Consider the following 17345-nt stretch of genomic DNA (forward strand, 5'->3'; position numbering starts at 1 on the left):
TGCGGAGATTCCCTCGTTCATTTGTGTGATGTTCGTAAATGCCTTACAGATGGTTGTGTAAATACTGTCATACTAACAGCTGTCTAATTTTTGGTTGACTGTAATCTATTACATACCTTTCTATCAAAGTTATCTGACATTATCAAGCTGAATTTGTTCTGACACAGTTTAACTCTGAGTTCTTGTCATATTTTATTACCATTTTCTAAACTATAGCGAATAAACTGTGATAATGTGAGAAATTTTGAAGGTGTCAGAATACATTTTGGCTTGACTGTATCTATTTGATAAATTAAGTTAACCAACTAACATTATACATACTCTTTTGGTTTCTGTACCCAATATTTAAAAAATTTACAAATGCAATAAAAATATTGGTATCGGTACTCGGTATCGGCAAGTACCCAAAATAAAAGTATCGGTATCGGGCGAGTACTGGAAAAAGTGGTATCGGTGCATCCCTAATAATTATGTATTAAGACTGTTTAATAAGCATTCAATACATTGGTGCTATTTAAAAAAAAATTACACATTAAGAAATACACATTAAGTGTTTTTTTATGAAGCGTCATCTGAATGGTGTACAATCACATGAGATGAAGCCAGTACTAGTTTTCGATATTTAAAAAAATAATAATATATGGTGTGTATATATGAATATATTTGCCCGTGTTGAAATGATGTGACCCACAATGTTTCACTACATGTCAGAGAGAATCCTCACACTCATTGGCTAGTGTCTCTGTAGATACGCAAGTAGTGTAGTGTTGCTTGATGATGCAAGGAGCAAAAAATACACAATGGAACAAACTTATTATTGGTGGAAACAACAGGAGGATCAATACCTGTACAGCCAAAGAAGCAGAAAAGCCCTGAAGCCAGAAGATGTCGGAGAAAATGGTGTCCGACTTTTTCATACTGCTCCACTTTGATAGATGAATGAATGAATGAATGAGGCATTTTTATATAGCGCTTTTATTGTGTATTTCTGTACACCCAAAGCACTTAACAATCATTTGAGGGGGATCTCTCCTCAACAACCACCAGTGTGCAGCATCCACTTGGATGATGCGACGGCAGCCACAGCACAACGGCGCCTGTGCACTCACCACACACCAGCTACAGGTGGAGAGGAGAGAGAGTGATAGAGCCAATTCAGTGAATGGGGATTATTAGGAGGCCATGATTGACAAGGGCCAGAGGAGGGAATTTGGCCAGGACACCGGGAATACACCCCTACTTTTTACGAGAAGTGCCATGTGATTTTTAATGACCAGAGAGAGTCAGGACCTCGGTTTAACGTCTCATCCGAAGGACGGTGCTTTTTACAGTGTAGTGTCCGCATCACTATACTGGGGCGTTAGGACCCACACAGACCACAGGGTGAATTTCAGTTAAATGAAGATATTAATATTCAGTGTTCATTTGTTGTTCCTTTGAAGAAGAAGAACTGAGAAAAACAATGCAATGACCGTGAGAAGAAAATGGGGTCAATATCCAAAGCAATGTGTGCTACGGAGGAAGTGGTCACTTATCAAAAGCAACCAGACTCTTTCTCAACAACAACTGCAGTGCACACCGCAACCACGGTCTCCGTCTTCATCATCTCCATTTTCACTTCATCTTTGTCTCACAGGGAAAATGTGACAGCTTCTCACATTTGAGCTTCCGCTCAGTCTTGCGCTAATCACACTCAGAAATATGATGTTGCTGAAAAGAATTCTGACACCTGAGCGTCTCTCGTATGTTCAGACACTTCCTGCCTTAAAAAGCAGCATGTTCAAAACAACAGAGAAAGACCAGACTTTCTGAAGTGTACTTACATTGAGTTTCATGTAGGGCTGCACGATAAATCGCATGTGATATTTAACGCGCATCTTATCAGTAAAGCCGGTTCTGTAATCAGCGGTAAATCTCCATCACCTGCGGGCTTTTCATGCGATGTAAACGTACAACATTAAAAGACCTATAAATAAAATGTAGATACAAAAGCACTGTAGATGTCTTTTGGATTTTTAAAGTTGTCTTCAGTAATAAGTATATGCTGCCTAACCTCAAAAAGAGATATTTATGCACAGGACTAGAATAGTAAAGCTTACATGTGGTAGATCAATCAAGGACAACTCTTGACTCTGTGCGTCACAAACTGAGGCAACAATAATGTGCAGCTATACATGATCAGCTTTACTCAACTGAATGACACTTTATAAATATTTGCCACCCTGAGGTCTTGCAAAGCCTTTATATCTGGTTATACAACACCTTCTGTTCCGACTGCCGCATAGACAGTGACAAGGGCTCACTCTATTCACAACCTCATTCTAAAAATAGTACAGTGTTCACTACAACCAGTCACTACACTGAAAACAGTTTTTTTTGTTTTGTTTTTTAATCTTGGTTGCAATGAGTTGACAACCAAACAACCCATATCTCCCTCCTTATGAAGTCCTACTGAGATTCCTACTGAAAACACACTAAAACTTCTTGCATTAAAGGGCACTTATTATGCAAAATTCACTTTTACATGTTGTTTGAACATAAATGTGTGTTGGCAGTGTGTGTACACAACCACCCCTATAATAATAAAAATCCACCCGCTCCTTTTTTTAATCCCCATAAATCATAAGCAGTGTCTCAGAACAAGCCGTTTGCAGAATCTGTAAAAAGTGACGTCACATTTTAAAGGCCCCGCCCACGACTGTTGACAGACACTGCCATATTAGCAGAGACCCCGCCCTAAGTGAGTCGCACACAATTCGCCATGTTTAGCTTCAAGCTGGAGCATTTAAAAAGCAGCATTCAAGTAAGAAATGTTTTCTTATTAAAGCTATAGAAGTTATTCAGTCCAGAGCAGTGAGTGATTTTCTGTTTTTATTTTATTGTTAGGGTCATATTAACAGCATAGACAGCAGAATAGGTACTGTATACTACGCTGCTGTCACTCAATACTGCTGTCACTCAATACACAGATCTAATATAAACATGCAATTTCTTTCCCAGCTGTTTACCTTCAAAGACATAACCGACTGGGTTTTTGCAACTTATGTGTGTTTTTAACAAACTTGTGTGTATTTGACAGTTTAAGCGCAATAAGACATGAAAGAGAACTTAGTTTAATACTCACATGCCGTGTGAAAGCTGCTTTCTGTGTGTGTGCTTGAGATGTGTGCACTCAGAAAACCGGATATCTGAAGTTTAAACTGATATGGCTTTAAAATGTCTTCGGTTACTGTCGTAACCTTGGTTTCCTGAGAGCGGGAACGAGACACTGCGAAGCATTCACAGTGGGAACTCCTCCCCATATTTAGACAATTGCCTCAGAATCTAAGACTGAACACTTACACTACTGATCGAGCAGAGATCACGGCGACCTTCACAATGTCTCATTACCGCTTTCAGGGAACCGAGGTTACGACAGTAACCAGAGATGTTCCCTTTCGAGCGTTGACTCAACAGTATACAATCTCACCATGAGAGCAGAGATGATCAGCCTGAACCAAGGGCTAAGACCACACCAAGCATGGGGTAGAACAACATACAATTACCAACAAATAGCAATGCCGCTAGGAAAGCCCACAGTTGATATGCAGAACTAGACCAATGAATGTCTTAACTCAAGTATACCAAATTAGCATATCTGGCCAAAATAAAAGAGTGGTTGCACTGAATACAGGGTAGACACAACAACAGTAAGCAAGGTAGCCACATGCAACATAACAAAAAGCACATATAAAAATGTACATAGGCCTACATAGTGTCAACAGTTATAAGCGGTAACAAACTGTGTCCCGAATTGCAGCATAGCAATAAACTAGAAGAGTAAGTGAGGTTAGTCACTCACCGAAACACTTGAGACGCCAAGGATGAGACATCCAACTTGTAAACCCTGGTGAAAGTATTCTGTGAGGACCAGCTGGCTGCAAAGCATATATCCCGAAAAGATGTGCCTTTAGACCAGGCCCATAAAGAGGCAATAGCCCTCATCGTATGGGCTATGATGTTGATAGGGCCTTTCCTGTCCCTGGCTTGCATAAGCCGACATGATAGCGTCCACGATCCAGTGAAAAAGCCTCTGCTTAGATACTGCTCATCCCTTAGTACAGCCACTGTAGCACATGGATAGCTGGTCAGACTGTCGAAAGATGGCAGAGTGGTCGATATTAATCCTTAAAGCCCTGACAGGGCAAACGGAGCTCTGAGCCTCTGGGTCACGCAAGGCTCGGAAGACAAAGGGGGAAAAAAATTACCTGCACTTTAAAGGGGGTAGAAAGAGATTTAGGCACGTAGCTTAGCGCTTAGCCAAAGCAAGGGCAAGAAGCAGAGTAGTTTTGAGGGAGAGCTCCCTCATAGCAACAGATGCCAAGGGCTCGAAAGGGGGGTAAAGAGAGAGCTTTCAGAACCAGTGCTAGGTCCCACGGCGGCACCAATGGTGGGCATGGGGGAAGTAATATACTTGCTCCCCTGAGAAATCTGACCACCAGCATGTGCCTCCCAATCGATTGCCTGTCAACCGGGAAACGAATCGAATCAATAGCGGCCACGTAAACCTTTAGCATTGATGGTAGACTCCCGTTATCTAGCCTGTGCTGCAGAAAACATAAAACGTCCAACATGGGACAGCTTGATGGGTCGATATCTCAATCACAAGATTCAGTGAGCGTGTCAAGCACCCGAAGAAGCCACACATGAAGGCTCCACAGCTCCGGGCTCAGGTGCCATATCGAGCCGTTCGCTTGAGACAGCAGGTCCCTCCTGAGGGGGATTTGCCAAGGTGGAGCCACCAGCATCTCCCTGAGGTCCGGAAACCAAGGTTGATTCAGCCAGTTCGGATGGATCACTGAAACAGGATCACTGATGCTCTCTCTTCCCTGATTTTGCGTAGCACCAGAGGCAAAATCTTCACCGGAGGGAACGCATTAAGTCTGGCTCTCGGTCAGTGCGACGTCAGAGTGTCTCCCATCAGCGGGGAGTGAGACAGCAAAAAGAACAGCAGTCAGTGTGTGTTCAAGCTTGTCTCGAATAGATCCACCTCTGCCCTCCAGAAGTGGTCCCAAATCATCCGAACCAGACTAGGAGGCAGCCTCCACTCCCCGTGAGGCATTCCGTTCCTCGAAAGCATGTCCGCTCCGTGGTTTAGGAGACCAGGGATATGCGCCGCTGTGATGGAGAGTAGATGACGATCCGCCCATAATAGAAGAATTGGAACAGTCTGCTTGAAAAGGGCTCTGGAGTGCACGCCACCTCTGCGATTTATGTACTAAACCACAGACATATTGTTGGTGTGAATCAGCACATGTCGCTGTTCCAGCTGTGCCAGAAAAGGCACTAGGGCTAAGGACACTGCTTTCAGTTCCAAGCGGTTTATGCGCCACCTGCTCTGAGACTCTAACCACAGGCCTGAAGTCGGTACGCCCTCGCATACTGCTCCCCAGCCTGAGGTCGACGTATCTGTTGTAACCACAGTGCGTACTGTCACCAGTCCCAGGAGAACCCCTCGGCTGAACATTTCTGGGTCATGCCACGGTCTCAGAGCGCTGACGCAGCTGTGTGTAACCATGATGTGCATATGACCTGTGGTCCATGCTCTCCATGGAACTCAAGTTTTCAGCCACAACTGTAGTGGCCGCATGTGCAGAAGAACCAGGTGGCAAACTGATGAGGCCGACACCATAAGTCCCAGAAGCCTCTGAAATTCCCTCAAGGGAACAGACGGTTCATTCTGAAGCAGTGCAGAGCTGATGAAATGGTCGTTATGCACTCTATAGAGAGTTGAAACACACACCCAGATATGCTATAGATCATGCTATCATGCTCAGCACCCAGTGCGAAATGCCTGGTATAGCTATCCATCCATCTAGGAACTGACATAGAGGCCGAGTCTCTCTGGGCACTATGGCACGCTGGCAGCGATGTTCATAGACTGGCGTCCTGCCGCGGTGAAACTAAACGCACTGGCGGGGAAACAGTTTGTGGTTGGACAACACTGGGAGGTCTGCTGTCACGGTGGGGGCTCCTCCTCTGTCCGTGACACCTTTTCCCGGGTACCGTCCACTGCTTGCGGCAAACATCCGGCTCATGTCGAGGAGCCACGGAGGACGTGGCAGGCTGCTTAGCCGTTCTCTGAGCGGAGTGGGTTGCAGAAGAGGAGTGTGATCTTAACAGTGGATGGAACGCGCGCAGGGGTATCAGGTGACTCATCACCTTCATGTGCTTTTGCGCCTCAGAGAAGTGCTCGACAACCGACTCCACAGTGTCACCATAGAGACAAGAGGGAGTGATTGGAGTGTTGAGGAGTGCCTTACGGTCAGATTCCTTCAGGTCAGATAGGGTCAGCCATAGGTGCCTGTGAAGGACTAACATGAACTCCATGGAACGACCGATGGCTTGAGCAGAGCACTTTGTTGCCATCAGCGTGAAGTCGAGCATACTCCTGGCAGGTTTCTCTGGAGCATCCCAGTTGAGGTCGAGTTCCTTAACAGCTTTCGCGAGGACCCTGGCGAAATCCTCCTGGAGGTCTGGGGGGCCCTCAGTGTTGGGGCGAACCCTTTTCTGACACTGAGACATGAAGTCTTCGTCTTCCTCAGGGTTTCCAAATTAAACGACGTCCGCAAAGGCCGGGGGAGGGGTGGGGGGATATGTTGGCCAGTCCTTTTCGTCAGCCAAAGGACTGGCCCGCAGGCTTGTCAGTATTTGAATGCGATTTGCATAATTAACGACAATTGGCCAGTTTATTTTACTAGCGTTATCCTATTAAGTTTCAGGATTTTCAGGGAAGGGGAGGAGGTCCCACTGCGAATGCTTCACAACATAGAGTGAATGCTCGAAAGGGAACGCATGATTTTAGCACGATAGACATGATAATCAAAACCAAACAAAGTATCTGAGGTACGAGGTGTAAAGGCACAGCCCTATCCTGTAACAGTATCCTGTAACAGTAATAACAGTGCCTCTAAGATTGTTACTGTACTAACTAATGAACATATACGTTATTTCAGTGTCAACCAAAACAGACATTAAAGTGATACTCAAAATACCCAAAAATGAAAAATCTCTCATCATTTACTCACCCTCATGTTGTCCAAGATGTACATGAATTTCTTTTTTCAAATGAACACAAAAATAAAGTCCATATAAGTCACTCTGGGTCCATATAACCTAAGTGGACGGGATCCTCAAAGTTGACACTTAAAAAAACGTGCAAAACAAACACGAAAGTAAACCGTAAGACCTCAGTTGTGTGTGGGAAAAATACTAATATTTTCAACTTACCTCTATAAACTATCACTTCCGGCCAACTGTCTTATGTACGTTTGCTTGACGTAAACGTCAACATATTGTGATGTAAGCACAGTGCTAAATTTGTTCAAGTAGTGATGGTCCTCTGTGCTTCCATGGTGTCACACAAAACTATAGTTACACTTCAGAAGACATCGATTCATCAACTGGGGTCTTGTGGACTACCGTTCCATTTGTTCTGTGTGGTTTGTGAAGTGTCAGCTTTGAGGGTCCCATCCACTTGCATTATATAGACTCAAAAAGGTGGATGATTTTTCTGAAAATCTCTGTTTGTGTTCATCTTAAAAAAGAAAGACATGTAATGAAAGACATATGGGACAGCATGATGGTAAGAGAATTTTAATTTTTGGGTGGAGCATTCCTTTAATAAAATCAAACCCTATTATACTATTATACTCTTTAAAATTCAACACTTGATCAAAGAGCATGTCAAGCTTGTCAAAGTAGAACCAAGTTTACTTGTCTCTGGCCACCTTGTGTTGATCTCTATGTGACATACTCTCAGCCGATGCTGTCAGAATAGAAAAACAGCCAGCATCCTATTTCCCGCATCAGTTTGTACTTGTGCTGTAAATCTAGCTCCCTGTAATGCTTGTAATGTAATACAGGGCGATCCTGTTCACCGGCAGGCCTGGACACCTATAACCCAGCCAGTTGTCTCTCTACCTCTGGTGTTGGTCAGCTTGGTCCCGAGTTCCTGCCCTTAGGGAGCTTGTCTTTCTAGAACTTGAGCTGACAGACGGTAGCCAAAGGAAATCAGAGCGCGTGCATGGGATAGACCTGGATAGAGTTATGTGCGCATGAGATGGGCCTCAGAAAGGAATACAGCGAAACCTTACCTTTGACACCCGACTTAATAGTTTTGGATGAAAAATACATTAGCTAAATTTGTGCCAAGCAGAAACTGTGATATGTTAGAATAATTCCATAGAAAACAAGTGTAACTTAATCAAAAACTGTGTGGAATGGTTATCATGTAGTTATTTAATATGAAATCAATTTGAATAATGTTGAAAAATACCCCTTTGAGCCCAATAATCTAAAAGTTTACAAACAAAAACTTCCTGTTCACATTAGCATGATGGTGCTGAGGAAATGGCTAGAAGAAGTGCCCAGTCTAACACGCTTCCTGTCACTGCAAACTAAGTAATACACCAAAACATACACACAAAGGCATGAGTGTGTTTTGGTATGAGCATGTGCATAATCTAAACAAACAGTAGTTCATGGATCATATCGACTGCAGCGTTGCATTTCACGGCAATGAAATAAGAAAAATACAGACTGAAAAAAAATTAACTACCTTGTCCAGGAAAATATATTAATATACATTAAAATAACTCAATAACAATGTCAAAACTAGACCAAATCCTAAATTTGTTCTACAACCTCAATCACTACAAATAAATATTTCTAGACCCCTTCTAGCTTGCCTCTCTTGAAAATGGGAGCACAGACACAAAACAGATATATCACAGCATGTGTTCCAGCTGGCACAGGACCTCCTCTAACATCTCATGCATCAGTCTGCCTGGAGCGCTCCCCTTAGAGCCCTGTTTAGTCCTGTGCAGCTGTAAATTCATCCATATGGATGAGATGGCCTCCTGTCGCAGCTGCATCAATGTGGGTCAGGCTGTCATAGAGGTGGCCTACTTTTTAACTACCTGTGCCACTTTTTTAGTTGGATCTGTCAGAGCTTCAGGAAGGATCAAGGTGACTGAGACTAATCATTACTTTGTGGTTCCATAAATAAGTTTAGGTGAAACTTTGCATATATCATATATTGACTGCTGCGTCGCATATCATGGTAATGAAATAAGAAAAATACACACTGAAAAAATAACCTACTTGATCTACCTTGTCCGGGAAAATATATTAATATATTAAAATAACTCTAACATGATGTCAAACCCAAATGACATAGACTACTGATGTCAAATGTAGTCTGCCATAAACTTTGGTACCTAGTCGATACTAAGAGAACAGAACCAATAGAAAGATGCTTGGTTTGGAAGCTATATGCATCGCTATAGATAGATAGATAGATAGATAGATAGACAGACAGACAGACAGACCTATGCTCTTGCTCACCTCCTCAATGTAGCTCTCCATGAAGAATCCACGAAACATGGCTGCCATCCAATCACAGCTTGAGATGAGCAGTGGCTTATGGGCTGGCAGATATCGGTCGTCCAATCTAAACACCACATCTAAAACCGGGAGGAAAAGATCACACATCTCGGCGTGTGTCACAGAGTCGAGGCTACAGAGGGGGAGACAGGTGGACGGACGAACACAAAGAGACAGACGAAGAGACAGATAGACACACAGACCAATAATAAATAGACAGACTGACAAGGCTAAGGATAAGAAGAAAAATGTGAAGGGAGGGCCAGACTGGGACCATATAGGGGGCAAATTTATTTTAGCAGCAAATCCTTTAAAGATTGACCTGGATGACTCCATGTGTTCACTGTGGCTCACTAATTATGTTAAACAATAAATGATGTTGAATAGGTTTTTTAGCAGTATACTGTGGGTATCAGGAGGGCATGATGTGAAAAAAGCACCTAATTAAATTCAATGCAGATTTCAACTCTACGGGGGGAAGCAAATAGATCTCTAATGATCCAGTTGATAAACTTCTGCATACCCATAGGGAATGTACAAGTAGTCTTCAGGCCACAATGGAGATGAAAAACGTTCTGGTTTTCAAACACGAGAGAAGCACCTTCATGGTTTGGTAATGAGATTATGACAATTGCAGATGAAGCAATGAAATAAACAGGTGTAAGTGGAGAGTACAGGAGTGTTGAAAAAGGTTAATTATGACAAACATGCAAACAACACACAAGACGTGACAACAACAGAGAGTACGCGACAGAAAACCACAAAGCAGAAAAGCAAACACAATATGCAAATATTCACTAACACCAATGAAGAGATATTATAAAGCACTCCACTGGGTATTTCCTCAAAAAAACAAGAGACTGAATGAAGGAAAGGAAAAACAAATTGTGTAAACTGACTGTTCTAGAGTATGAAGTATTCTATTCCAATTCCACTGAATTCTGGAATTGAAAATAGAACTTATGAGACTCAAGTCAATGGTGTCACTAATAAAACTTTTTGAATGTGACACGCTGACAAGTAATGGGAATTAGCTACCCAATAACACCAGAACGTCCTGAGGAATCTGCACTATACAAATTAGGACAGTTAATTAGTCAAAAAAAATCAATGAGAACTGTCCATTTATTGTTTATCATTCTCTCATCAACAGCAGTTTTTCAGTTGCTTGTTAAAGGTTATTATTATTGGAGAAAAGGCTTGATTCAGTTTCTCAGTGTAAAAGGATAGAACATTGAGCAGGGTAATTTATCAGGATACAATAATTAAAAGTTGTCAGGACATTTGGGTCACAAAATGATATGAACCGAGTTTCCATGTATGCATTGTGTTCTGGTTGTTAAAAAAGTTTTTGTTTGACTCTATCAAGTATGAATTTAATCTAGCATTGACAATATTACAATATAGATAGACAGATAGATCCTTCATTAATGCTTCTTCATACAGTAGATATATGTAATATGTAATGTTTGACCCTGATTTCAGATTGCCTACCAGCAAAGGTGCCCTTGCTCAGGCACTCTTTGATGCGGTTGGCACGACGCACATGGAAGGCTTTGGTGATCTCCTGGTTCATGAAGCTCTCACGGTTCAGCACATTGGCCACCATCATACGCAGGTCAAAGACCTCCAGAAGCTCAGCGATGGTGGCCACCTGCATCAGGTCCCCACGTGTCTCATCCAGGTGACCCGTATAAAGGTACTGCAGCACTGCCTGAAAAAGCAGAGAGAAGGGATAACAGATAATGTGACACTGCCATTGATATTTCATAGATATATCAAGTGAGATTCTTATAAAACATACCATATATTGCTATAGATTGTGTCACTTAAGTTTGTTCTTACCTGGAAAGGCCCTTTCTGAATGAGATCATCCATTGACACAACTGTCATGAGTCTCGGCCGACCTGTCACAGGGTCATCCACGGTTTCCAAGTACACCCCCAAGAAACCACGCCCCCATCCCAAAAGAGCACGGCCTGCTCCCAGGGGTCCCATAGAGCATTGGCCACTGGCAGGCAGAGCGTTATCGCTCTGTGAAGTCCTCAGTGAGCCCTGCTGCAACATGAGCAGCCTATTGGAACCCCTGGTGCCCCCTTCACCCTCCTTATCAATGTCCAGGCTCTTGGTACGCCCAGCCTGTTCTTTGGCTCCTCTTCGGCTCTGCTCCTCTTCTTCACTCCCCTCTGAGCTTTCCTCACCCTCCTTCTCCATCCCTACCGCTCCAAGATCCATAGTGAAAAGGTCATAGAACTTTGAGCAGGAAGTGGCCAGGTACACCTTATGGGCAAAGACACAAGTGGTCCCAGCCTGGAGTAGAAACAGGACATCTGCACACAATGGCTGGCAGAAAAGAGAGTCTGGACCTTCTCCATCCATGGGAGGAGGATCAGGGATGCCCACCATAGGTCGTGGTGGTCTGGGAGGGAGGAACGGTGCCTGGAGTAGGGGACGCTGAACCTTTTTTAGATGGGACTTCCAGAACTGAAGGTGGCGTCGAGAGATGAGTGCAGCACGGATAGCATTGTCAAACACATCCTTTACACCAAACTGAGCGACAATACTTGTTTCGTAGTATGGAATGCCGAGTTCCTTAGCAACCTCGTGGCCTCGTTCTGGAGGAAGGATGTCTGTGGGTTTGATGGTTCTAGGAGGAGAGGGTTAAAGAAAAGCAGAAGCATTGTTAAAGCCAGGCAAAATATATACACTACCATTCAAAAGTCTCATTCTTTCAAATTTCAATAATTATTTAACAAACTATAAAAACAGCAGCAACAACATGCCACTGGGAGACTTTTGTCCCAATTCGGTGGGTCCAACTTTACCTTTTCACTTCAAAATAAAAACAATTCACAGATTTTTTTTTTTTAAATCTTTAAAATGATTTTTACCTATCTTACAAGCCATCAAAGGCAAGTGCAGAAAATGCATAACTGACTACAAATGTATAAAGGCATACAATAACCCTCTCTAAACGGAAGCTCCTGAACACTTTTCATACTGAAGTTTAACAACAGAATATGTGATATGAGTGGGTGTAGGATGTGGTCCGTACTTGGCCAGAGGCCGGCGAGCCCGGTTAACAGCGTCCAGATCAGCATAGCGAAGGTCCAGCTGGCAGCCCACCAGGATGATCGGGGTGCGGGGGCAGAAGTGCTTAATCTCAGGGAACCACATGGTGCGGACATGGCGCAGGGAGTTCGGATTGGCCAAAGAGAAGCACAGCACTACTACATCTGATCTAAACACACAAAGAGAAAGAAATCGGTTTATTTTAAGAGAATACATCCGAAGAAATCATGTAATAGGCAGGAAATTGGCAAACCCTGGACACTAATCATCCTACACAAAGGCTTTAAAATGGACAGTGAATCAGTTATTGAAATAAAAACTGTGAAATGCAACAAACAAAAATACTGTGAGCTACTAAGTCTTTTCTTTGCTTTCAAAATGTCGTAAGACCAGACATATTGTTTTTTTCCATACACAAGTGTTACTTATGGCACTACTGTACACCAAAGTCATATTTATTTTCCATTATTTTAGTTACGTCTTTTACATTCAGTCATAATGGGATTTTTGAATAGATTCAAAGATCACAGCTCACTAATCATAATCAGTCTTTTGTGAAATGAAAATCGCTGTAAGACCATTTTTCCAGAGGCATGAACAAACTTCATAAAGAATTGTGTGTGTATTAATCAGTGTGTTCTCTTCCAGTGAATGTGTGAGCATGCAAGGTGTTATGCAAGTCATTAAAGCATCTCGTCTGATTCTTACCAGCACTGGTCTAATAATAGCGAGCTGTCCGACCATGTCATATTTCACAGCTGCACTCATAAGCTCATCATGTGAGACCAGCATACACAAGAATGACTAATGGAGCACCGCATTGTTGTTGTAATGTAAACAGACTTGGTCTAGCAGATTTCAACACAGTTATGCATTTACACTGGAAAGTGCTTCTGTGCATGTTTACAGATATAATATGACAGCCAATGTTTCTTAGACATTTCTAAGATATTTTCTAAAGATATAATCTTTCTAGAAAATACTTATTGACACCCTAGAGTGAAAATCTAGGGATTTTCTTAAAAAAGTTGCTTTATTATTGGCAAACACCTCATGTGTGACAAAGGAATTTCCCTGAAAACATAACATTACGAAAGTTGACAATCATAACATGTTTACTTCCTTTGGAAATACATTATTTTTTACATGCATGGTATGTTGACATTGCAATGGGATTGCCCATAAATGAGCTAGATGGGCTAAAGGCCCATTCCATTGTTTTTATTGTTGATCATCTAGGGAAAAAACATTATGAAAGTGATTCCAATGATATCGTTGCTCTAGTTGTGATGTGGACTCTGATATTCTTTTAAATTTAGAACAATTTTTAAAATTATATCTTTATTATTATAGTTATCATGCTTCATGTGAATGGGCCTTAAGTCTCTTTACGAAACTAAGACACACTAACATATATGTGCAAATGGCTAACAACCCAGTGTCTGTTTCTATTAGTGTACACATGTGTATGTTAAACAGGGGAATGTTTGCAAGAATATGTGGAAATGGGTCAGAGATAAGGCAAATAAAAAACAAAACACACACAGACTAACACATCTACAGATCTATCCACAATCATTCACCATCTCTCAGTGAATAATAACCACGTGTGCTGTAAAAGTGAGTGTTGAGGGTCATAAAGGACTGTGTTATGTAATCAGTATATGTGGTGTTCTGTAGAGCTATGTAGAGCATGTCTAAGTTCAAACTCCTGACTGTGTGTCTGCTTGACTACACAGTAAACACAGTCTTGATCACAGATACATATTTAAACATAAATCAACCTAAACATTCTGAGAACAACAAAACAACACAAAAACCGTAGTACAATGATGGTATCAGTTGGAAATAACATAGTACTTTACCATCGATGATATACTAATCTGTTCAAAATTACTTTTTTTAGAGAATACATCCGAAGAAATCATGTAATAGGCAGGAAATTGGCAAACCCTGGACACTAATCATCCTACACAAAGGCTTTAAAATGGACAGTGAATCAGTTATTGAAATAAAAACTGTGAAATGCAACAAACAAAAATACTGTGAGCTACTAAGTCTTTTCTTTGCTTTCAAAATGTCGTAAGACCAGACATATTGTTTTTTTCCATACACAAGTGTTACTTATGGCACTACTGTACACCAAAGTCATATTTATTTTCCATTATTTTAGTTACGTCTTTTACATTCAGTCATAATGGGATTTTTGAATAGATTCAAAGATCACAGCTCACTAATCATAATCAGTCTTTTGTGAAATGAAAATCGCTGTAAGACCATTTTTCCAGAGGCATGAACAAACTTCATAAAGAATTGTGTGTGTATTAATCAGTGTGTTCTCTTCCAGTGAATGTGTGAGCATGCAAGGTGTTATGCAAGTCATTAAAGCATCTCGTCTGATTCTTACCAGCACTGGTCTAATAATAGCGAGCTGTCCGACCATGTCATATTTCACAGCTGCACTCATAAGCTCATCATGTGAGACCAGCATACACAAGAATGACTAATGGAGCACCGCATTGTTGTTGTAATGTAAACAGACTTGGTCTAGCAGATTTCAACACAGTTATGCATTTACACTGGAAAGTGCTTCTGTGCATGTTTACAGATATAATATGACAGCCAATGTTTCTTAGACATTTCTAAGATATTTTCTAAAGATATAATCTTTCTAGAAAATACTTATTGACACCCTAGAGTGAAAATCTAGGGATTTTCTTAAAAAAGTTGCTTTATTATTGGCAAACACCTCATGTGTGACAAAGGAATTTCCCTGAAAACATAACATTACGAAAGTTGACAATCATAACATGTTTACTTCCTTTGGAAATACATTATTTTTTACATGCATGGTATGTTGACATTGCAATGGGATTGCCCATAAATGAGCTAGATGGGCTAAAGGCCCATTCCATTGTTTTTATTGTTGATCATCTAGGGAAAAAACATTATGAAAGTGATTCCAATGATATCGTTGCTCTAGTTGTGATGTGGACTCTGATATTCTTTTAAATTTAGAACAATTTTTAAAATTATATCTTTATTATTATAGTTATCATGCTTCATGTGAATGGGCCTTAAGTCTCTTTACGAAACTAAGACACACTAACATATATGTGCAAATGGCTAACAACCCAGTGTCTGTTTCTATTAGTGTACACATGTGTATGTTAAACAGGGGAATGTTTGCAAGAATATGTGGAAATGGGTCAGAGATAAGGCAAATAAAAAACAAAACACACACAGACTAACACATCTACAGATCTATCCACAATCATTCACCATCTCTCAGTGAATAATAACCACGTGTGCTGTAAAAGTGAGTGTTGAGGGTCATAAAGGACTGTGTTATGTAATCAGTATATGTGGTGTTCTGTAGAGCTATGTAGAGCATGTCTAAGTTCAAACTCCTGACTGTGTGTCTGCTTGACTACACAGTAAACACAGTCTTGATCACAGATACATATTTAAACATAAATCAACCTAAACATTCTGAGAACAACAAAACAACACAAAAACCGTAGTACAATGATGGTATCAGTTGGAAATAACATAGTACTTTACCATCGATGATATACTAATCTGTTCAAAATTACTTTTTTTGTATATATTGTAACGGGAGGAGCACACGACAAACACAGTGGGTGTGGCGTCAGGCCTCGGAGAGGCTTTTTATTAACAAAATAATACACACAAAGTGTCCAGGGAAAAGGGGAAGTTAGTGTCCAAAATAAAACAGGGGATCTGGTGTCCTCGTCGTGCTGCGGGCTTCGTGCAGGGAAGGGCAGTGATCAGGAAGGAAGGGTCCAGGTAAGGGGCGGAGTCCGGCGGCCGCACGCGTTCCCATTCTCCAGTCCGGGACGCGAGGGGCGGCGGCTTCTTCCAGCGGCGGCATCCTTCTCGCCTTGGCCCCGGCGGGTGAAGGGTCTAGACGGCCCGGCATCCTGGCCCGACGGCCGTGTAACAGGTGCGGCTCTCGTCCGGACCACGGGTCCGGTAGCTCGCATCTTCGGCGGCCCGGAGATCCCTCAATGCACCCTTCCTGGACCCACGAGGACACCAGCGTGCATGCACGGGGAAGAGACCGCCCCCCTGAGGAGAGGCGCGCTCGGCATTTTAACAGCGGCGGTGATGAGGCTTCATTCTGTTCAGGTGTGCCCCATCACACGCCGCCAGCCCTGGCTATTTCAGCGCCCCTCCTCTCTCACGACTCCACTCCTACACAGTAAACACAGTCTTGATCACAGATACATATTTAAACATAAATCAACCTAAACATTCTGAGAACAACAAAACAACACAAAAACCGTAGTACAATGATGGTATCAGTTGGAAATAACATAGTACTTTACCATCGATGATATACTAATCTGTTCAAAATTACTTTTTTTGTATATATGCATTTATGATATGCATATGTTTATGTATAAATATGTGTTAGCCCATGGAGGAGGGCTTCCCCACTGAGGCATGGTTCCTCCAGAGATTTCTAAAAGTTTGGATCCTTTCACTTGCGCTTCACAATGTGATTTGTCAATTTTTGTTCACAAATAATTAATGGACTCAGCTAGGCTTTGATAAACATTTTCAAGAAATGTTAAATGTGTCTGTGTGGATGTGTATTTAGCTTAAGTAATAGACCCCAGCGGTGAAGGTCACCTGATTTTATGTTTCCATAACAGGGTACCACCATTAATAGTGCTTTATCAGCTGACTGCATCTGCCTCAGTACTGCGCACACACTGGACGTGTCTGATCTCACAGACACACATCCTGTGGATTCATTCACACAGATTTCATCTGCTCTCCTTCTCTCTGTCTGCTACACAAGTACATACTAAAAACAC

General features: G+C 42.0%; 1 protein-coding gene across 2 annotated transcripts in view; it reads right to left on the minus strand.

The window, feature by feature from the left end:
• The window catches only part of LOC107676653 (rho-related BTB domain-containing protein 2-like), a 62888-nt gene that overhangs the window by 14156 nt on the left and 31387 nt on the right, over positions 1 to 17345 (minus strand). For both annotated transcript variants that reach the window (XM_016471254.1, XM_016471253.1), the window contains exons 4-7: positions 12482 to 12667; positions 11272 to 12073; positions 10921 to 11140; positions 9388 to 9506 (exon numbers count right to left, since the gene is read on the minus strand). In XM_016471254.1, the coding sequence (XP_016326740.1) occupies positions 9388 to 9506; positions 10921 to 11140; positions 11272 to 12073; positions 12482 to 12667 (1327 nt within the window). The remainder of the gene's footprint in view (positions 1 to 9387; positions 9507 to 10920; positions 11141 to 11271; positions 12074 to 12481; positions 12668 to 17345) is intronic.

The sequence above is a fragment of the Sinocyclocheilus anshuiensis genome, unplaced genomic scaffold (genome assembly GCF_001515605.1).
Source record: "Sinocyclocheilus anshuiensis isolate Anshui unplaced genomic scaffold, SAMN03320099.WGS_v1.1 scaffold344, whole genome shotgun sequence".
Lineage (NCBI taxonomy): Eukaryota > Metazoa > Chordata > Actinopteri > Cypriniformes > Cyprinidae > Sinocyclocheilus > Sinocyclocheilus anshuiensis.